The 24,014-nt window shown below is 40.9% G+C and overlaps 1 protein-coding gene across 2 annotated transcripts in view; it reads right to left on the minus strand.

Moving 5' to 3' along the window:
- EFHC1 (EF-hand domain containing 1) overlaps positions 1 to 11,605 on the minus strand; it is a 71,270-nt gene extending 59,665 nt beyond the window's left edge. For both annotated transcript variants that reach the window (XM_080666412.1, XM_080666411.1), the window contains exons 1-2: positions 11,360 to 11,605; positions 1,171 to 1,392 (exon numbers count right to left, since the gene is read on the minus strand). In XM_080666412.1, the coding sequence (XP_080522538.1) occupies positions 1,171 to 1,392; positions 11,360 to 11,518 (381 nt within the window). In that variant the 5' untranslated portion in view covers positions 11,519 to 11,605. The remainder of the gene's footprint in view (positions 1 to 1,170; positions 1,393 to 11,359) is intronic.
- Between the last annotated feature and the right edge of the window lie 12,409 nt (positions 11,606 to 24,014).

Consider the following 24,014-nt stretch of genomic DNA (forward strand, 5'->3'; position numbering starts at 1 on the left):
GGGATATGCTCAATCAGCCACAACAACCAGACTATTTGTATCTTCCATAGGTACTCAATAAATGCTGACTAGCTGGATGAAAATAGTATAGGCATTGAACAAAAATAACATTAAAAGACCAAAAAAATAGGTTAGGAGTAAATTAGGAAAGGTAACTTATAAAAACTGGTAAGTAATTCTCAGACCCAGTTATACATAAAAGTCACTGGAAATCTGAATCATTGAGGATTGGGGAAGCATCTAAGTTTCTTAACAGTCCCATCAGTGCCCTGGCTGTGGCTCAGTTGGTTGGAGCTTCGTCCCACATACCCAAAAAGGTGTGGGTTTGATTCCCCATCAGGGCACATACCTAGGTTGTGGGTCTGATGCCCAGTTGGGGTGCATATGGGAGGCAACCCATCGGTTTCTCTCTCACATCGATGTCTCTCTCTCTCTCTCTTTCTCTCTCTCTCTCCCTTTCTAAAAACAATAAAAAGCATATCCTCGGGTGAGGAAAAAAAAAAAGTCCCATCAGTCATTCCACTGATTCCACTGCATGGCCATAGTTAGGACCACTTCACCTTAGTGAAAAGAGGAGACTCACTGACAAGGGAAACCAAAGATGATGTGGAAATGTCAATAGATGGAAATAAGGTAACTCCCAGTACAAAAGCATAAGAGTAAATGAGACATAAACACAATGTTATACCACCCTTGGGTTATGCCATGCCAACCCCGAAATGTTCCCTGAAAGACAAAAACTTAGGAAGACAGCCCAGAGAAAACTGACAACAGATGGAGTTATACTCATGATGACATCTTGCATTTCATGGAGGTTAAGGATTTGTCATCATTATAGAATATAAAACTTTAAAAAGTAGGAAACACAGAGCAGGTAAACATAGAGCAGTATGAACTCAAGAATTCAGAATTCACCCAACTTTTCCTTAACTGTACTTGGAAAATATTTCAGTGAAGTCTATGGGGAATTATTTTCTATAATCGGCTTCCTGACTAAAGAATGGCCCTTTCAATCCTGAGTTCAGCTGTCTATGACTAAGGGTTGAGGCATTTGAATAATTTTCTCTTCAGAGTACTCTGGAAAACCTGTAGTTTATTGTTGACTTTTCTGCAAACAGTTGGCTCTCAGAAATTTGAATTCAAGGGATACCCTAAAATCCCATATGGTACCTTTTTGTCAAAAGCCACATGTGCAGGAATAAATTCCGGAGGTGCAGCCTGCTTAGGTTCACCGTAAGTTAGAAGTGGTGCCTTATTGGCCAACTCATCCAGGTCAGCCTGGGACAGCTGGTTGACCTGAAGCCGGTCCCCGCCTATTCCAACCGTTGGACGACGAGCCATTGCATAGCCATGCGTGTAGCTCAGTGTCTGGCTTCTATGGAAGTCTGTTTTCTGAAGAAGAAAAGAAGTGCATCATTAATAAAACTGGTTAGATAAAAGGGCTCACTTTCAAACATATCATAACTTAAACTTTTGGTTATAAACAACACAAACCTTCTATCAAAAAGTATACCTATAGCCCTAGCTGGCTTGGCTCAGTGGATAGAATATCAGCCTGTGGACTGAAGGTTCCCAAGTTCAATTCCGGTCAAGGGCACATGCCCAGGTTGCTGGCTCGATCTCCAGGGTGGGGCGTGCAGGAGGCAGCCAATCAATGATTCTCTCTCCTCACTGATGTTTCTCTCTCTCTCCCTCTATGAAATCAATAAAAATATTTTTTTACAAACAGTATGACTATATTTTAAGTTTCTGATATATTTGGCCAGGAACAAGGAGGGAAGCAGCATCCTGATTTTAAAACATAAAGCCGTGCTCTGGAACACCCAATTCATTAACAGCTCACTTCTCACAAGAAACCAAAATATTAATTTCAGTTTCTTAAAATACTATTTTTTCACTGGTCTTCCCATGTTTTTTGTCTTATCTAGTGATCACAGACTATGGAACCTAAAAGAGCTGGTTCTGCAAAATCAATTTTTACTTGAAAAGAAAGACCTTCCTTGTTACAATGACACTGATACATTCACACAACTCTTTGGAAAGAAAGTAGATATTATATATTTAAAGTCTTGAACTTTGTAATTCCACCTCAATCCTTTTGTTTTAAGGATATAATCTAAAATAATCAGAAATAATAATATGCCTAAAGTTGACAATTATAACTTTAATTACAATAATAAAAACATTGGGAAAAATCGAAAATCATACATATGAGTAAATGACGGAAAACTCAGTGGACTACTATTATGCAGTCATTAAAATACTGGTTTTAAAGACTATGTAGCAATCTGGGAGAAATATTTGATTTAATAAGCCCCCAAAAGCAGCCTATGAAAGTATATATATACTACAATTACAAGCATGCAAACACGTACTTGAAAAGAGACTAGATTTGGTGAATGCTCCCTGTCTGTATTATACATTTCTGAATGATGTCGACTTTTTTCCCCCAACTCATTTTTATTGGGGATTTGGAAAAAAAGATTAAATAAAAAATAAAGTGTAAAGGAAATAAATTTGAAGATAGAGGGGGCCAAAATGGTGACACAGGAGGCCCTAGTGCCCTCATGCCCTCACAAAGATCAACGATTAGTCAGCTATCTATAAACAACACAGTGGAACAAAAAATCTGACAGTAATCTCACAAAAAGAGAAGGAAGACAACTTCATTTGCCAGTATCATCCCATCCCCCAGCACCAAGAGGCAGCTACCCAGCTAGAAAGATTTTCCCTCTCCAGGAAAAGAAGAGAGGGTGACAACCAGTTTCACCCCAGAGCAGCTAAGCTGAAGTGTATAAAGCCAGCGAGGAACAAGGAAGAAAAACAGGGGCCGCTGGCAGCAGCCACTGAGTGGGAGTGACTGCACTTCACAGAGAACTGCTCAGTGGAAAAACCCAGCCGATTTTGCTACTTACCTGAAGCCAATAGCAAGTATAGCTGTAGACTGTGTACTTCCTGCAGATTTCACCCCACAGGTATTCATGTCTGCTGACACCAGCCACCTGAGTCCCTCCACACTCCCTCTCTTTCCCATGTCCCAACCCGCAGTGGTAGCAAGGTCAGGTCTCTGCAGCTACTCAAGCATAAGATCCCAGAATAAACACCCCCCACCCTCACCCCGGCTGACTCCCCCACTGCTGTGCATGAGCTTGGAGCTAGCCCCTCCAGCTGTGCACCTGCATGTAACTGGCCTTACCTCATCACAGGCCTCCCTTGCAGTGTGCACCCAAGGGTGAGTGTGCACCTGAAGAGAGTGTGCAGCCACAGAGAGCATGCCAACAACCAGGGCCTCTGTAGCAGCCAGTGAGACCACCGTTGGCCCCAGACCTGCTGCTGCTCTGGCCTCCACCACTATCATGTGTCTGCAAACAGCCCTTGCCACTACACTGCCACCTGCATTTGGACCCCTGCAGCTGAATATGTGCACACCACTGGTTCTGGGTCCCCAATGCTGCCTGCGTTGGTCCTGAGCAGCTGGACCTGGAGGTGCCATGGAAGACCCCAACAGCCTTTGCAGCCACTGCACAACACTTACAGTGCTTGCCAAGAACCACAGTTGTCAATGCGGTACACACCAGTGGCCTGAGCTGGAGACATCATACCCACTCACCACCCTGCCAGATCAAGTACTGCTACACAGAACACTTGGTGCCCTGCAGCACTAGACCCAGGATGGCAGCATACTTCAGCACACTTCCACCAGCAGTGAAACTATTCCCTTCCCAAAGCCAGTCCATAAAGTTTGGCAGAGGTGACTGCTTTTTCAAATGTGAAGGCACCTGTGCAAGACGGCAGGGATCATGAAAAATCAGGAAAACATGACTCCACCAAAGGAATACAGTAAACCTATAATTACTGCTCCCCCCAAAATGAAGAAGTAGAAATTACCTGATAAAAAAAACACCTCAAAACATAGTAAAACTTTGATATATCAAACTATTTTGGGCAAGGATGTGTCTGTTAAAGCCGAAAGTCCACTATATAATAAAGTAGGGTTTCCAAATGCATATGTTAAAAAACTGACAAATTAAGTTAGTTTACCGTTTTTACTTATGTAGACACATTTGTGTAATTAAAATTATGTATGAAAAGTTTAATTTCACAGAAAAGCTTTCTATGTGTATAACAGTAATTTTCATTTATACTAAATAGGTCTAGTAAGTGCGTGCATTCACCCAGTCACTGTGAGTAAACAAATGCACACAGTGGGGGTGTGGCTTAGAGCAGTGGGAACATAGGCCAGCATGAGTTAAAACTGCTATAGAAAGTTTATGAAACAACAGAGCCAATCACAGTGCAATGTGGTGTGATCATGTGCTAATCATCCCCTGAACATTGTTTCCAAGCAGTGACTCTTGGATTTAAATATGTAGACTATAGTTGTAGATATGCAATATTTATGTTGACAAAATTACTACAGTGTTTTTTCCAACATATGGCCTATTCTCTAAAATTGGTTAAAAATAACAGTGAATTAATTACATAAAATTAACCTGTTAATTTAATTATAAGCAAACTAGAGGCCTGGTGCATGAAATTTGTGCACGGGGCGGGGGGTGTCTCTCAGCCTGACCTGCACCCCCTCCAATCCAGGAGCCCTCAGGGGATGTCCTACTGACGGCTTAGGCCTGCTCCCCATGGTTCTGCCAAGCAGGCTGTGCTGGGTGCTGCCTGCAGGCTGTGCTTCACTGCTCCCGGTCACTGAGGCCATGCTGGGTGCTGCCTGCGGCCGCACTTGCCTACTCCACAGTCACTGTGGCAACAGCCAAGCAGGCCGTGCTGGGAGCTGCCTCCTCCCTGTTCTCAGTCTCCACAGAGGCAATGAGGTTAATTTGCATACTCACTCCTGATTAGCTGGTGGGCGTCTGAAGTGATGGTCAATTTGCATATTTCTCTTTTATTAGTGTAGATCTTGGTTAAAAGCTATTTTAAGTTAATGCTAATTTTCACATATGACATACGGACTGGAAATTTTGTCCATTAAATCTGTAGTTCATTAAATTGAGGGTTTACTGTAATTGTCTTAAAGATGTTCAGAAAGTTACAAGAGAACACAGATAAATGACTTAACAATATCAGGAAAATAATACAAGAACAAAATGAGAAATTCAACAAAGAGATAGAAAACATTAAAAAGAACCAAACAAATTTTGGAGATGAAGAATAAAATGATTTAACTGAAGAATTCAAAAGTAGCTTTAACAGAAGACTTGAACAAGTAGAAGAAAGAATCTGTGAGTTAGAAGACAAATCAACTGAAATTATCCAATCAGTGGAGCAATAAAAAAAAAAAAAAAGAATGACAATGAATGAAACCTATGGAACTTATAGGACATTAATAAGAGGAATAATGTATGCATCTTGGAGTAGATAGGGAGGAAGAGGTAGAATGCTTATTTAAAGAAATAATGGCTGAGAACTTCTCAAGCCTGAAGAGAGAGAGGGATATCCAAGTTCATGAAGCTAATCAGTCACCCCAAAATTTCATACGAAAATAATCTTCTCCAAGATACATGACAATAAAACTATCTACATCAAAGACAGAGAGATAATTTTTAAAAACAGTAAAAGAAAAAAATCTCTCCTATAAGGGAACTTCCATAACCCTATTACGCTATCCTTACAGGCCAGGAGAGAATGATATGATATATCCAAAGTGCTAAAAGAAAGCAACTGCCAACCAAGAATATTTTACCCAAAAAAAGTTGTGCTTCAGAAATAAAGGTGAGATAAAACTTTATCACCACTAAACCTAACTGAAGAGAAATACTGTAAGAAGTTCTTCAAGCTGAAATAAAAAGGCATTAATTTGTGACATAAAAACATAAAACACACAGGTAAAGGTAAGCATATAGTCAGATTCAGAATACCCTAATACCGTAATATGGTAATGTGTTAACACGTACCTTTAGTATAAAAGTTAAAGGACAAAAGTATTAAAAACAGCTATAGCTTCAACAATCTGTTAATGGATACAGAATATAAAAAATTTAAATGTTGACATCAAAAACATAAAGGGAGGAAAGCAAAAGGGTAGAGTTTTTATATGTGATAAAAGGTGAATTGTTATTACTGTAAAAAATATATATAAATATGTTTTATGTAAGCCTCATGGTAACCACAAAGCAAAAAACTACAGTGGATTCACAAAAGATAAAGAGAAGGGAATCAAAGCATACAACTATGGAAAATCATCAATTCATAAAGAAAAGCAGCAAGTGAGGAATAAATGAACAAGGGAACTAAAAAACAGCCAGAAAAACAAAAAACAGTACTAGTGCCCAGTGTTGCCCAGTGGTTAAGAGTGTTGGCCAGCACACCATAGGGTTGCGAGTTCGATTCCAGTCAAAAACATGTACCTGGGTTGCAGGTACAATCCCTGGCCCCAGAGCACATGCAAAAAGGTAACCAATAGATGTGTCGTTTCTCTCTCTCTCTCTCTCTCTCTCTCTCTCTCTCTCTCTCTCTCTCTCCCTCCCTCCCTCCCTGCCCCCCAATGAAAAAAATATCCTCAGGTGAAGATTAACAATAACAACAACAAAAGATGGTATTAGTAACTCCTTATCTATCAGTAATTACACCAAATGTAAATGAATTGATATCGTCAATCAAAAGGCAAGCTGGATGATTAGGGGAAAAACCTTAACTATATGCTGCCTATAAGAGACTCACTCCAGCTTTAAGGCCACACATAGGCTGAAAATGCAGGGATGGGAAAAGATATTCCATGCAGATGAAATGAAAAGAAAGCAGGAGTAGCTGTACTATGTCAGACAAAACAAACTTTAAGCCAAAAATGGTAATGAAAGACAAAGATGGTCATTATATAATAAACAGGCCAATTTATCAAGATGATGTAACAATTATAAATATTTATGTACCAAACATCAGAGCACCTCAATATATTAAGGTAATACTAAGAGATCTGAAGAGAGAAATATACCCGCCCTCAAAAATAACCTAAACAACAGAAAACAGTAATGGTAGGGAATTTCAATACTGCCACTTTCAACAATGAAAAGATCAGTCAGATAGAAAATCAACAAGGAAATGTTGGACTTGAACTATACTTAAATGAACTTAACAGACATATGTAGAACAATCCATCCAACAATAGCAGAATACACAATCTTCTCAAGTACATATAGAACATTCTTCAAAATAGACCATATGATAGGTCACAAAACAAGTCTCAGCAGATTGAAATCATACCAAGTATCTTTTCTGACCACAATGATATGAAATAACAGAAAGCAAGCTGGAAAATTCACAAAGAAATCAAAGAGAAATAAAAAAATACCTTGAAACAAACAAAAATAGAAGCATAACTATGAAAGCCATTTAGATGCTGCAAACACAGTTCTAAGAGGGAATTTTTGTAGCAATAAATAAATGTATGCATTAAGAGAGAAAAAAATCTATATTTATGATGTCTGAAGGATACTTAGACTTATCAGGGTAATTACTTAGTAAAGTATGGAAATGTCTAATCACTATGTTGTACATTTGAAACTAATATAATATTGCATGCCAACTGTAATTGAAAAATAATTTCTTAAAAAGGAACAAAAAAATCTCAAATGAACCACCTCACTTTATACCTCAAGAAACTAGAAAAAGAACTAAGCACCAAGTTTGCAAAAGGAAGGAAATAATAAAGATTAGAGCAGAAATAAATGAAACGGACAGAAAAATGATAGAAAAAATCAACAAAACTAAGAGCTGGTTTTCTGTAAAGATAAACAAAATTGATCAACCTTTAGGAAAACTAAGAAAAAGAGAGGATTCAAATAAATACAAACAGAAATGGAATGAGACATACTGATAACACAGAAATACAAGGACCATGAGAGACTACTATTAACAGTTATATGCCAACAAGCTGGATAACTGAAAATAAATGGATAAATTCCTAGAAGCATACAACCTACCAGGACTGAATCATGAAGAAATAGAAAATCTGAACAGAACAATCTATAATAATGAAAGCGTAATATGCTAATTAGACCGGACAAAGCCAGGGCAATCTATATATTCAATGCAATCTCTATCAAAATTCCAATAGCAGTTTTCACAGAAATAGAAAAAATCCTAAAATTTGTATGGCACCACAAAAGATCCCTATTAGCCAAAGCAATGTTGAGAAAGAACAACAAAGCTGGAGGCATTGCACTTCTTGATTTCAAATTACAATGACCATTGAACAAATAAGTTTAAAATGTGCAGATCCATTTATACGTGAATTTTTTTTCAATTGACCCTTGCAGTTCAAACCGGCTGTGTTCGAGGGTCAATTCTGTGGTTAGAAAGCCATATATACAGAGGGCCAACTATAGTTATATGCAAATTTTCAACTGTGCGGACATGTGTGCCCTTAACCCCTGAGTTGTTCAAGGGTCAATTATAGTTTGTATATTACAAAGCCATAGAAATTGAAACTGTGATGGTAATCATTTTGCAAAATATGTGCAGCAAATCAACCAGTGGTACATTTTAAATTTACACAATGCTATATATCAATTATATCTCAATAAAGTTGAAAAGAAAATTTATAGGCTAATTTGATGGAATATTTTTTCCTTTTTCTGTAAAAAAAGGCTCTTTGTAATGATAGGTTACTTCCAAAATCATGTGTGTGTGTATATACCTGTATATATACAAAAAAAAATACACATACACATATACATAAAATTTAGGATAAATCATAAAATATACTTTTTTAAGAAAACTAGAGGCCCGATGCATGAAATTTGTGCAGGGGGCAGGGGGTTCCTCAGCCCGGCCTGCACCTTCTCCAATCCGGGACCCCTCGGGGTGGGGGGGGATGTCTGACTGCCTCTCACAATCCAGGATCGCTGGCTCCTAACAGCTCGCCTGCGTGCCTGCCTGATCGCCCCTAACTGCTCCCCTGCCCGCCTGATTGCCCCTAACTGCTCCCCTGCTGGCCTGATCGTCCCTAACGGCCTCTGCCTTGCCCCGCACCCGGGACCCAGGATTCCCTCCTCCAGCCAGTCACAGGCACCCAGGACCCAGGCTTCCCTCCCTCTGGCTGGCTGCAGGCACCCAGGACCCGGGCTGGCTTCGCCTGGCCAGCTGCAGGCGCCCGGGACCACGGGGCAGGCAGCGTGTCCCTCTCCCGGGCCACAGGCTGGCTGGTCCCCAATCCTCTCTCCCCAGTGTTGTGTGTCTGAGCCGTTATGGCATGACAGCGTGATGACCATTTGCATATTAGCTCTATATAGACTGGCTTACTTATCTACCTCCTAATTTGTTTGCAGCCCAACTTACCATCTTTCAAGATCTGTACTAACATAAAAGGTACAATAAAGTAAACTACCTTTGCTAGAAGAGTTATGGATTGTGAATTTTATTTTAAGTTCACACATTCAGAGTCGTAAGTCAGCTGACAAGTGCTGCTCCAGATGCATAACACAAATGACATAGAACAAAATGGGCTGAGTTGACTTCTTATCCAGGTAATTTGTGTAACTTCAAGCTCCTCCTCTTTTACCTCTAAAGACAGACACAAATCAGCTGCTTCATTTGCTTTCCCCATTTTACACACACATCACTAACACCTCTCAACATATGACCTTTATTAGTGGATCCTCACAGGCATCTCAAGCAAGGAAAACTAAGGCCTCCCCTCATCCTGCTTAATCATTATGGTTTTGAATGCTGTGAGAGATATACTTATGTAGTCCTTCAATGCTGAAGACAGTAACCATGTTTTTCAAATTCCAAATAAGGCAAATGAGTTGATATTTGCCCAAGGTATTTAAAATATGAAATATGTCCAATGCATAGTTCATCTTACATATAGTACAGCAATATGTTCTTAGAGCCTGGCACCTCCAGTCACACCTCTGTTATCAACCCCCCATATCAACTCAACCCTGTCTTGCGGGTAATCCACACTTCCAACACCAAATGCTTAGGCTGCTCCTGCATATGGGCAGGAATGTGCCTACAACGCAGAGAAAAATCTATGATGCTGTGTCTTCATGCAGGAATAATTTAAAAAAGAGATTCAGAATACAAATTCCCTCATCAAACTTTCAATTTCAATTCATCCCCCCCACCCCAAAAATAAATTGACTATGTATTTTATCTTACCTTTATGACCATGGAGAGGAACTTATAGCTTAATCAACTATATAAATATAAATTGTTATTGTCTCAGCCTATGATAATCAGCCTACTGAATCACAATATTGATCTTCCAACATATATTTCAGTCACCCTACTAGAATTAAAACAAATACTAAATAATTTTGTCAAGGGCTAAACTATGTTAGGAGAAAGAAAACCCAACTTTCTTCTCTCTTCAATTTTGTCTAGAAAATGCAACTAAATACATTTAAGGTCAGAAAAGGGCAAAACAAAATCTAAACATGAATCTTTTATTAAAATGTTAGAGCAAAAATAATAGGGCTAGGGGTAGAAAAAAATTAATTGTGGTGGCCTTGAAGGAACTGGAATGGAATTATGTTCTACAAAGCAGGGAAGGGTGGTTTGGGAGGCAAATAGGCCTGTGTTGAAAGTCTAAATTTTGGAGAAACAATTGAGAAAGAAGATAATACAGGAATGGGGAGAAGATGGGAGCAAATTATAGAAAAGGCAGAAGAGCTGGACAGAAAAGGGAAGGAGCTGCGTAGAAGCATAAATGAGAAGCCTGCCGACTGTGGAAAAGAACCTGGTAGAAAGAAGATAAGTGGAAATGACACATAAGACAGAAAATGGAGCTGGGAGTGAGGATGATGACTGGGTCCAGGATTCAGAAGATGGAGGAGGCAGGGAGGATGGGCTGGGGAGAGAGTGGGTTGTGGCTGTGGGATGAGGATGACGGTATAGGGATGCTGAGTGGGAGAAGGGGCCGAGGCTAGTGCGGAGGTGGTAAGTGGTTAAGGATGGAGCTGCGCATAGAGGGGTACAATGTGGGAGAATAAGGGGGGACCTAGACAGAGAGCTTGGGGGTGAGGTGGAGAAACGGATCTAGAGCGAGAAGAAGCAGAGGCTAGAGCAGCAAGGAAGACCCTGGCTATGCTAATAGACTGAACGAAGGAGGCCAAGAGGTGGAGTGGAAAAACTAGAAAGGGATGGAGCGGAAGATAATGACTATGAGAGGGAGGGTGAAGCTGCGTGTTGCGGCGGGGGGGGGGGGGGCGGGGGTTGGGGAGGATGGGGAGACGACAGAATCGTGGTGGGTAAGAAAGAACAGGGTTGGGCTGAGGCCGGGTTTGAAGGGCAGAGAGAACAATCGAGGAGGAAGGAAGTGCACTAAACGGCAAATCCTTCAAAGCCTCCGGAGGGTGGGGGCAGGTAGCCATAGGTGGGGGTTGGGCGGCTAAGTCCTCACCGTGGGGTCCGCACAGGATGTGCCCGGGAGAAGGGGCAGACCAGGCTCGGGGTTGGACATCATCGCATCCGCTACGCCGCCGCCGCCGCCTTGGAAAGGTTTTATCGTCCCTGGTTGCCCGGGCGACGTGCCGCGATCGCGGGTCTCTCGGCGTTCCATGGTGATACCAAACAGCCCAAGCACCTGCGTGCGAAATGCAGGGCCGCGGGCGCTGAGGGACGGGTCTGCGTGACTCAGCGGTCTCGCGGTAAGATGACCTCAATGAAAGGGGCGTAGCTAGTAGGCGTCGCGGAACTGGCCCCGCCCCTCTGGGCTCCCTAGCACGGGGGAAGGGGGTGTGTGGGGGAGGGGAGGGGTGGGGATGCGTGGGGGAGGGGAGGGGTGGGGGTGCGTGGGGGAGGGGAGGGGTGGGGGTGCGTGGGGGAGGGGAGGGGTGGGGGTGCGTGGGGGTAGGGGTGGGGAGGGGAGGGGTGGGGGAGGAGGCGGCGTGGGAGGAGTTGATTGAGGGGGAGACTGTAGTTCTCCCAGGGAAGTCCAGTGGCCCGAATGGGCGTTTAGATGAGTTGAAGTAGAAGGGAAGATCCTTCCTTCCCGCCTGCCCAGGCCTCCCCGCGCCCCAGCGCCTGAGCGCAAGTGCTTTTTCCTCCCTGCGTTGGGAAAAGGGCGCTGGTCCCACTGAAGTGTAAGTGGACAGAATAGTCCCAGAGATGTAAATTACACAGCATAGAGAATATAGTCATTAATATCTAATAAATATGTGTGGTCAGGTAGGTTCTTGAAATATCGCGGGACCACTCTGTAAAGTACATGATTGTCTATGCTGTAACATCTGAAACTGATACAGAATAATATTGAATGTAAATTGCAATTGAAAAAATAATTTAAAAAAAAGAACCCTGGCCGGTTGCTCAGTGGTTAGAGCGTCAGCCCATGGACTGAAAGGTGTCGGGTTCGATTCCAGTCAAGGGCAGGTAACTCAATCCCTGGCCCTGGTTGTGGCCTTAGTTGAGGAGCCTGCTGGAGGCAACCAATCAACGTGTCTCTCTCACATCCATGTTTCTCTCTTTCTCTCTCCCCCTCCCTTTCACTCTCTCTTGAAAAAAAAAAAAAATCAATGGAAAAAATATCCTTGAGTGAGGATCGTTAACGAAAAAAACCATTGAAACCTGTAAAGAATTTTTGTGAGTTTATTTGAGCCAAACTGTCAACATATGCCAGCAAGCAGAACCTCAATGAATTGAGATAATGCTCCAGAGAAATGGAGGGTTACATCTGTATTTATACATTTCATGTAGGCGAGTTACATGAAATTCATTGGTGATAGATTAGGGAGGTGGGATAAAGCAAAGCGGGGAAACCTCTGGGATAGGGTAAAAAGTGAAATGATGGACATGTGCTTCTTTTACAGAGATGGATACAGGATACTTTAACGTAATTAACAGTTGACAATTAACTTGATAACAATAACAATGAGGGAATGTCCCGGTGCCATCTGTTGTGCCCTGAGGGGTCGGGGTAAAAAGGAAGTTACAAGTTACCCAGACATCTCACAGATATGTTATCTTAGAGGCAAAAAGGCAAATGGGCTCAGTCAAGAAGATCTAAGTTGATCTTTGTCAGGGAAAATATCGGCCTAGGACATGACTACCCACTATAACCTGTTTGTAGTTAAATATTTAATTTTCAAACCATCTTTTGTAGTTATTTTAAATCTCTGAGTTTGCAAGACTGCCACGCAGGCCTCCCCTGAGCTTGTCAGGTTAGCATGTGGCTCCTTTCGTCCACACATCCCCCTTTTGGTCATAAATCAATCCAAAGGATGCATTGATGACCAACCTTTTGGTTGGATAATGGAGTCCCACGGTCCTAGGAAGGCTCATTCCTAGGATGTCTCAGTGTCAGCATGTCTTGCTGAACAGGTGGACCACTGGGGATGGGGCAAGACCATAACCTTAGAATATATATATATATATATATATACATATATATATATACACACACATATATATATATACACATATATGTGTGTGTATGTGTGTGTATATATATATATACACATATATGTGTGTATGTGTGTATATATATACACACATATGTGTGTATGTGTGTATATATATATACACATATATGTGTGTGTGTGTGTGTATATATATATATACACACATATATGTGTGTGTGTGTGTGTGTGTGTGTATGTGTGTGTGTGTGTGTATATATATGGCAGGTAAATGGGAGGCAGTCAGATCCTATATGTCCTTGTTAAAAAGTATTCTGGATCATTTCTAATTTTTGAGCCACCATGATCCGAGTCTTTTTGCTGTTTGTCTCACGTTTTGCTTTTCTGCATCTAATATAACATTTACATATCATGAACAAAAGTAACAATACTAAACCAATAACAGTGATTAGGAACAGAAAATGTCTAATACTAGACAAGGAAAAGTCTAAGGGGAACAAGCATCCCAGCCAACCGAAAAACCCTTTACACGTATTATCATAATTTTTTATTAAGCTAATTATATGTTTTTCTCCTTCATCCACTGTCATTTGTACCTTATGATATGTTTGGCCAGATGAATTAATACTCTCTACTATTTCATTATCTAGAAGCTCTAATTTTTCTTCTGGCCAATTAGTTTCCATAGAAATGACTTCATGGGGAGGATTAAGTTCAATTTCCCAATACATTGGTTTTTCAGTATCAATATTATCATAGGTTTTATGAACCTCAGGCAAAGTTATTCTGCCTATAATTTTAGTGTTAAACCATAATCCAGTATTATTTAATGTAAACTTGGTGTTATTACAGTAAAAATCGCTTAGTATAACAGAAGAGTTTTTTAACCCTTCCCAGCAAAAACTCCCCTTTCCCATATACCATATGTTGTTATTCATGGGGGTAGATACAATAGGCCAGGACTGGGTGAATTCAGTATTCCATATGGATTGGGGGCATAACCATTCACCTTTCTGACTTTCACAATCAGACAGTGAGATGGATTCCCATTGTTTATTATTTTTAAATATGGCCCATCTACTTCCATTGGAAGTGTTCTAGTATTATTTAGGATGGTTCCTATGCTGGCCAGTTGAACTACTGGGAATTTAAGCTTAGGATTTAACTGAGGCACCTGGGCTTTTAAGACACAACGTTGTAGATCGCATTTCCCATCCAAAATTTTCCAAATTCCTGGAGAACCATATGAGTCCCATACGTGTCTGGCCTGGGCTCCTGCAGCCATTATAGTTGGCCATTGTTTCATAGCCACTTCATATTCCTTACATTAGCATAGATAATAGGCCCTGTTGAGTTAGGGTACAGGCATGCTCCCATTGTTGGGTTTATGCATGAGTTTTTATAGTCTGTCGAGTCTGTTCTATTCATGAAACTAAGGCTTTATTGTCTTTCCATGCTGCTTCCCACCCTTTTCCTTCTTCCTGAAATAGCATTCCCTCTATATGACCTATTTGAGATAAAGAATCTTTTTCTAATGAATGACTTTCTTCATTAGCTGCAAGTTCAGCTTGTCCCAGAATACCAAGGCCAGCCCCTACTCCTCCAAGTATTCCCCTTTTTCTTCTTTTAGGGGGCCAATATTGTTGGATCCACCAGGAATGTTGTTGCCATTGGGTAGCTATGGCTTGGGAGCAGTTAGGTTATACTGAGTGGACCCAAAAATGTTGAGTTTCCCATGCCATAGTTAAATGGGTGGAGGTGACCCCCAAATGAGCTAGAGTTTGAGTATTCCATAGGGCTTTCCACAAGCGTCCAGGACACAAGGAGGGTGGAATAGTTACAGACATATCCACCCACCAAGTAATGCCAATAATTTCTGAAATGGGGACCCATTGATTTCTTTCTTGTTTCACAGACATCCAGCCACAAGAGCATGGCTGGTGAGTCCGAGGACAAGATATGCTATGACAAATAGGACAGGCTGCTGCAAGCCTTTGGCTATCATACCCAGGTGTTTTTCTTAGCTTTCCATCATCCATCTCTATAGCTATACAATATTCATCTAGGTTAGAACCATATATAATTCTACCAGTGGAATTATCAGGGAGGTGTTCTTGGAGGTATTTGCTTAAGGTGGGTCCTTTAAAGTAGATATAGCCAGAAAAAAATGTACCAAAGCTTATATTGATAGTAGGAGAAAACCAATATGTGGCCTATAAAGCATTAATTTCACGATCATACTTGATAATCAGAACATCACTGTATAGTAGGTGGGAAAGATTAGCAGGTATCCAAGTTAAATTTTTCATATCTAATATGGTAGGAGGTCTGGGGAGGCAGATATTGTTTCCATATGGGTAATAATAATATGAAAATCATTTTATATACATTCAATCAATAACAATCAGATAATATAAAAACAAGGTTCAAGCAGTATCAGTTTATGAGCATACAGGCCTTGTTGACGTTGTCTTGGGATAGCTGTCTGCCTCCGTGGTCAGCGACTTCTCGTCCTCGAAAGGTCTCAGCTGTTTCTTGTCCTTGAAAAGTCTTTGATCTCCGCTGCAGATGGAGATGGGTGTCAGAGATGGGAGTAGATGTCCATTCACAGTCAGGTGCCTTTTTTAAATGAGAAATGTGAATTCATGAGCTAATTCCTTTAAGTTTAGCTGCACATGGGTTAGTTAGTTAATAATACCTGGTAAGGTCCCCTCCAACGAGGTTGGAGAGAGTCTTTTATTCGGTGTCTTTTCCAATACACCAAATCTCCTGGTTGTAAGCCGTAATCTTTGAAATCTTCGTCTCCCGGAAGCACACTGTGAAATGAATCTGTTACCAATTTATCAATTTCTTTAAGTTGGTTAATAAGCCCTTGACAATAATGTACAATGTCTCCTTTTAGTAAAGTTGGTTCATATGCCCCTTCATCCAGATGCATAGGGCGACCAGTGACTATTTCATAAGGAGAAAGCTTATGTTTACCAAAAGGAGTAGATCTCAGGTTGAGGAGTACTATAGGAAGAGCTTTTGTCCAGGGGAGATTAAAGGCTTCTGAAATTTTGGCTAGTTGAGTTTTGATTATACCGTTGGTACATTCCACCAGTCCAGAAGACTGGGGGTGATAGGCACAATGGAAATGCTGTAGTATAGGCCAAATGTTACAGATGGATTTTATTATTTGCCCAGTGAAATGAGTCCCTCGGTCACTATGTAACTGAGAGGGAATTCCCCAATTAGGAATTATTTTTTCTAGTAACAATTTACCAACTGTTAAGGCTGTTGCTCTCCTGCAAGGGAATGCCTCAACCCAGTGAGAAAACATACAAATCATGATTAATATATATTTGTAACCTTGAAATGATGGCATTTGGATGAAATCCAATTGCCATATTTCAAATGGGCCCAAAGGAAGTGTGAAATGTCCTTGGGATCCATGGAGTAGTTTTCCTGGGTTATATTTTAGAGAGATGGAGCATTTGCTGTACACTTTATGAGCTATTGTAGGAGAAGGTTACCAGTAATATTGTTTACTCCATGAAACCATCTTTTCAGGACCCCAATGTGTTAGCTCATGAACATGTTGAAGTACAGGGAGTTGGGCCCCTACAGGTAAAATAGGTTTCTGATTGGGTCCAAGCCATATCTGTCTGTCTAGGTCAAAAGTTCCCCCTTTTTGTTGCTATATTCTCTTTTCATCTTCCGTGGCTGTGTGTTGAAACTGTAAAAGATAATCTTTTATTGATTTAATAGGAAGTAAAGAACATTCTTGCGTCTGGATAACTTGACTGTTCAATGCTGCCTGCTTAGCTGCAGCATCAGCAAAATGATTTCCTTTTGCTTCCATGGTGGTGGCTTTAGAATGCCCTGGGATTTTTTATAATTGCCTATTGTTTTGGTTGCTGTATGGCATCTAAAAATTCTGCAACCAGTTTTCCATTTTTTATGGGCTGCCCATAGGAAGTTAAGAAGCCTCGCTGCTTCCATAACATTCCAAAGTCATGAGCTACACCAAATGCATAGCGACTATCAGTGTAGATATTGGCTACTTGACCTTTGGCCAATTGGCAAGCCCGAGTCAAAGCAATGAGTTCAGCTTGCTGGGCAGATCTGATTCCAGGCAGATAAGAACTTGCAATTATATCCACCATGGAAGTTATGGCATATCCAGCTCGGAAATGTCCTTGTTCATCCTTTAGATAGGATCCATCTGGGAACCAAATTAAGTCAGCATTATCAATAGGAGTTTCCTGTAAATCGTTCCTAGGAGCAAGAAGGTGGTGAGTAAGTAAAACACAATTGTGGGTGTCTCCATCCTGTAAAGAGGGTAACAATGTGGCAGGGTTAAGGTGATTACACCGAGTTAAAGTAATATTAGGTGCAGAGAGCAGGAGTACTTCATAAGGAGCCAGTCGACTGACAGAGAAGTGTTGAGTGTGATGAGAGTTCAGCAAGGATTCAACAGAATGAGGAACATATATATTTAAAGGGGAGCCCATGACTATCTCTTCTGTCTGTTTACATAATAAGGCTGTAGCTGAGATGGCCCTCATGCAAGGAGGGAGCCCTTTTGCCACTGAGTCTAGTTGCTGACTCTAATACCCTATAGGTCTACGGTGGTCTCTGTGTTTCTGAGTTAGAACTCCTAAAGCATTGCCCTTACTTTCATACGTGAAAAGGAAGAAGGGAAGTTTATAGTTTGGATGCCCCAGAGCAGGAGCTTTAGACAGTACCTCCTTCAGAGTCTCAACAGCTTGTTTCCCTTCAGGGTTCCACTGAATTGGACCAGGTGTATCTGACTTTAACAGGGCATAGAGAGGCTGGGCTATCAATGAAAAGCTTGGAACCCAATTTCTACAATATCCAGTCAAGCCCAGGAATCCTCTAAGCTGCTTTTTTTTTGTTTTTGGAAGAGGGAAAGATAGGATTCCTCTAAGTCTTTCGGGGTTAAGCAGTAGCCCATCCTTTGATATGAGATGGTCAAGGTATTTTACTTGAGGTAAGCAAAATTGAAGCTTATCCTTTGAGACCTTATGTCCCTTTATAGCTAGCTGTTGCAGTAGGTAAATTGTGTCCTTTTGAGAGTCTAGTAATGTCCTAGAGCGTACAAGTAAATCATCCACATACTGAATTAGAGTGGAATCTCTAGGAAATTTAACATCATTTAGATCAGCTTTTAATATCTGGGAGAAATAGGTGGGACTTTCTGTATATCCTTGGGGCATCACAGTCCAAGTAAATTGTTAATCTTCCCAAGTGAAAGCAAAGAGATATTGACTGTCCTTTCCTACTGGAATGCTGAAAAAAGCACTACATAAATCTATTACTGAAAAATATTGGCAGTCCTCAGAAATAGTTGATAATAAAGTATGTGGATTTGGAACCACAGGATGTCGGGGAATAAATATCCTATTTATAGCTCTGAGATCCTGCACAAATCTCCATCCTTTCCCATTTGGTTTCTTTACTGGAAAGATAGGAGAATTACAGGGACTTGTACATAGAATTGTAAGTCCTCTTTTTAAGTAATCTTGTATAATGGGCTTAATCCCAGCTAGTGCGTCAGGTCTTAGAGGATATTGGCGAATACTAGGTAAAGGCAAAGTACTATCAATAGTTATTTTAATAGGAGTGGCTGACTCAATTTTGCCAATATCTCTACTGGAAAGGGCCCAAAGTTGCATTGGAACTTCTTGCAACAAATGTTCAGTTTCAAGATTATTTTCCTCTGGTGAAAGTTCCTCTAAAATCATTATTTTCCCAATTGGTTCAGTATCTGATTCATTTAGTTCTAAATACATTTCACCTTTTCAGGAAAAAGATATATGAGCATCATGGGTTTCAAGAAAATCTCTCCCTATCAGGTGAATTGGGGCCGATTTGACCCAAAGAATATATGTTGCCCCATAACATCCCCTAGTTGAAAGGGGACAGGTTCTGACTTAAAAACAGTCATTGTTTGGTTAGATACCCCTACCATTTGTACAGAAGCTTTGCTCCGAGGGAGAGGGAATCTTAAATGGGTAGGGTTAAGGACAGATAAAGTGGCCCCAGTATCCACAAGGGCTTTAGTAACTTCTCCTTTTATGATAATTTCAATTTCTCCTAAAGTATTAGTAAGGAGAAGTGAAGTACCCTCTCATAGTCCTCGGAGGAGCCCTATGCTTGCTTCTGTCTGTTTTCTCTTTGCAAATCCCATTTCAGTTTTCTACAGTCTTTCTTATGGTGGCCTGGCTTTTTGCAGTAAAAACAGATTCCTTTCTCTCCTTTTCTAAGAGACTTCGAGTAGAACTGGCTTGGTTGCTTAATTGTTGAAGATGTAAGTTCATAATTTGGGTAACTTTATTATCTTTTTCTCTCTTTTGGATAGTTTTAGATAGCTGAATAGCCAGAATAGCCAGTTCATCAGCATGGGTAGTCTGCCAGTTTAATTTATGTTGTTTGATCAGAGTTACAAGTTCTTCATCTAGTCCTTCCAAAAATGCTGAATTTAGTAAGGGGTCGTTTTGATGATACTTGAAACTGTCTGGCGACAGACCTGAATATCGTTTGAAAGTCTTTTCAAAACGTTCAAAGAAATCAAGCCCTGGTTCATCAGGCTTTCTTTTACATTGCTGGATCTTGGTCCAGTTCATTCTCCGAGGAAAAATTTCAGGTATGGCTTGATAAAGCCGGTGGGCCAATTCCCTGCATTTTTCTCTGTCTGTCTCTTTCTGTTTTAAAAAATCATCTACAGGAGTATGCCAGTGAACCATATTCAGCCATTCTGTTGCCTTGCTCTCAGAAACCAGTAGGTGTATTCATTGGAACAGGTCAGAATAGCCAGGATCATATGTTCTAACAGTTAAATCAGATTCCTTTGCAAACCCATCAGGGTCCTGCAGAGGGTCAGGAAAATCTTTAGTTAGGGTTCTTAATTCTGTTCTAGTCCAAGGAACATATACAATTGCTGGATCCCCTCTACCTGAGACAGGTTTTTCCCGGAAAGGAGCTGTTAGAATTCTTGAATTATCTTTCTCTGAGTTTGTATTCTCATTTTCCCCTAGGTCAGCAGGGAATGGTAGTTGAGGAGATATAGAAGAAGGAAGAAGAGAGGTGGAGGGCAAGTCTGCACAAGGAAGCTCAGAGAGCAAAGGGTATAGCGGAGGAGCAGTGGGAGGGGGAGGAATGGGGTCTTGGCACTTACTTGCTTCAATAGCCTTCTTTAGTTCAGAGACAGTCTCCAAAATTTTCTTATTAACTTCTTGTAGGGAAGATATTTTATCCGATCCTCTCCTAGTAGCCTCTAATTTCCAATCAAGATAAACTTCCCATTCATTTAACTTAATTTTAGAGCCAGCTTTTTCTAATTGAGGGCGCAGAAAAATCAACTTGGGGGTGTCAAAAGTTCCCCACTTTGGCCATTTCAAGTTGGTATCATTTTTAGTTAAATTTTCCCATTTTTGTAGATACTTGCAAGTTGAAATTCGATATGAATTGTACATGTACCCTGCTGGAGTGTTAACAGGGGGCTGGGATTCTTGGGGTTTAGCAACCTCAGAGGTGCAATTTTCCATCTTTTAAAATTTATTATTATTATTGAATATCTGCAGAGTCTGAGCAAATTTTCTAGGGGTGTTATGTAGTGGGTTGCAAAGTGTACTGCTTATGGGTTGAGCTCCATGAGGCTCTCACCCCTCATGTCGCAATTCAACCCTCTTACATGCCTTGGTTTCTCTCCTGGCTGTCTAAAACATCCAGAAGGGCTTGGGGCACTGGCTTACCAGGCCTTATGGGTGCTCCCCCGGATGAGCCAGTCAGTTAATTACAGTTGAGCTGGAATTTCCCTATGGTGCTTCTCCTGACACATTTGCAAGAAGACCAAAAAACAAAACAAAAAAAAAAAACAAAAAAAACCCCCCCACAAACCCACAAAAATGATTTATCAGCACCAAGGAGCTTAAAAATAAAAAGCAACCCAAACCTTGGACCCAGACCAGCCCAACCCAGACACTGGATTCATTAGTTCTGAAATGGAGCCCAGGAACCTGATTTATATAACAGCTGTTTCTGTTCATGTAAACAATAACATAAACGGAGCCACTTTAAAATGGAGCTGTAACTGCCACGTCAGAGGAACTGCTTTGCAGGTGTTATGTCCCAAATCTTTGGAATGTTAAACAGGGCAAAATATCCTTTGGACTGGATCTAAGCAACACTGTGCCTTGCAAAAGAACTGTTAGCAAAGATAACAAGAAAGCGATTGTTATGACTACTAAACTGCTGACTTACTGGACTGAAAAAATTAAAAACATTGTTTAGGGTTAACATCACTATGTTATGTTATCTGCACCAATAGAAATGGGTTCCTTCTATTGATGTAATTGTTTTCCTTCCCTTTCTCACAAACACCCATTGCCTTTGTCTCCTAGTTGGAACATTACTTGGGATTCTGCCTCCATTAATGATTCCTGAATAACTATTCTTATTTATGTCAATAAGTGCTTGTTGTGTCTCACTTTGAAAGGCCTTTTTATTTTCAGGTTAACAGTAAGCCAATTTAGGAACATGATAGAGAGTAAGCCTTACACAGAAGGCATATCTCCCATGTCATGAATAGGTTATTGTCAATACAGATATCAGCTTTAGTTTTATTGCTGCTTGTCAGAACAAATCCCCCAGTTGGATTTCACAAATGGGCATGGATCTCAGGGGCCTAGGACATGAATCCATTAGTGGCATCTGAAAAGGTTATTTGGTGGCTGTCTGCCACACCCTGCCCAAAGATTTTCTTTTTTACTAACTATTCCTTTCCCCTTACTACTTCTGTTTCCTATTCTTGTCCCCCCTTTTAACCTTTTTAAGTTTTAATATTCTATTGCTATATTACTGTAATGCAGGCATTTAATACATTTAAAAAATATTATTGATTAGTATTGTTGAAGTTACTGATAACCTTCAAGTAGCTATTCATTGCATTATATTTTAGCCACTGACCTAGGATGGGAGCCAGTCACTGGGAAAATATTTCAAGTTGGCAAGTTCAAACTTCAGAGCAAGAAGATGGCTCTCTACCTCATTGATGCTGAGTATCCAGAATCACTGGTAACTAGAATCCTTGCTGACTCTTAATGACAACCCTTACCAGCTATATGATCCCTCTCTCTGTTCTCTTAGTAAAAGTAAATCCATGGCATTAGGATACAATTTGAAGAGCCCTTCTGGACTAAGTGCATGGTTGCACTGGGGTCTATATCCTCTATGTTGGGTAGTGAAGAAGCCCATGGGGGCTGGAAAGGGTGAGGCATGCCTAAGCCATTCCATGTCATCTGTTTCTATTTGAGGAGTATCCTCTGCTCAAAAATCTTTCTTTCCCAGAAGAGCACAATAGTTAAAAGGTTAATAGAATGCTTTTAACTACTTTCAGAACCTAGAAAGCATAGTGAAGAAAACTTTTCTCCATCTATACAGCGGTTCTCAACCTTTCTAATGCTGCGACCCTTTAATACAGTTCCTCATGTTGTGGTGACCCCCAACCATAAAATTATTTTCGTTGCTACTTCATAACTGTAATTTTGCTACTATTATGAATCGTAATGTAAATATCTGTGTTTTCTGATGGTCTTAGGCTCTACAGCAACGGTTCTCAACCTGTGGGTCGCGACAGTAGCAAAATTACAGTTATGAAGTAGCAACGAAAATAATTTTATGGTTGGGGGTCACCACAACATGAGGAACTGTATTAAAGGGTCGCGACATTAGAAAGGTTGAGAACCACTGATCTATGACATCAGCAAAAGGCCATCACCTCTGATGAGGGGAAGCCAGGCAGTGCTGTATCAGTGCCAAAAAGCACAGGGACCCGGGCTGTGAAGAAGGGGGGTGGGGTGGGTGGAAAAACAGGGCTTCAGAAAACTGCTTGGACCCTGAGATTTGGCATGATTAAGAGTTTATATGACTCCAAAACATGATGACTGAAAATGGATTGCACTTCAGTCTGAACTCACTCTTTTCCACTTGGTGGAACAAATAGGAGAGGGCGGGAACCTGACCATCCCTGTTAGCTGATGTAGAAAGTGCCATGGTTTGAAGACTGGATAAAGCCTGGACTCAGAAGAACACAGAGACATTGCATGACCTTAGCAGGTTGTTTCAAAGCTTGGGGAATGGACAATATGGAAACACCAGACTGCCAGAAGGCCAAGCCTGAAACGGCATCATGCTGCACAATGTCTCCCAGGGACTTCTGAGGCGTGGCAGAGGCTACAGCACTTACCTAAAATAAACATCTCCTTTTGCAGCATTTTGTGCAAAGCTGGCTTCATCCAGAATGTATTTTTAATCCTGTGACAGTATTCTTCAGTATCTAAAAATCACAGGGCAAATATCAAGCTGAATAGTGTGTGTGTGTGTGTGTGTGTGTGTGTGTGTGTGTGTGTGTACATTGGAGTTCTGGATATTTCTGCACTGATTTGGCACTCTACTTCTCTCTGCTGGATAAAAGTGGTACAGCATGGCCCTGGCTGGTGTGGCTCAGTTGTTTGGCCCTCATCTGGCCATCAGGGCTCATGCTGGGATTGCAGCTGGACCCCAGGTAGGGAGCATACAGGAGGCAGCCATTCAAAGATTCTCTCTCATCGTTGATGTTTCTATCCCTCTCTCACTCTCTCTTCCTCTCTCTGAAATAAATAAAAAAATACTTAAGAAAAAAATATATAAACC

The sequence above is a fragment of the Plecotus auritus genome (genome assembly GCF_963455305.1).
Source record: "Plecotus auritus genome assembly, chromosome: 4".
NCBI classification, from domain to species: Eukaryota; Metazoa; Chordata; class Mammalia; order Chiroptera; family Vespertilionidae; genus Plecotus; species Plecotus auritus.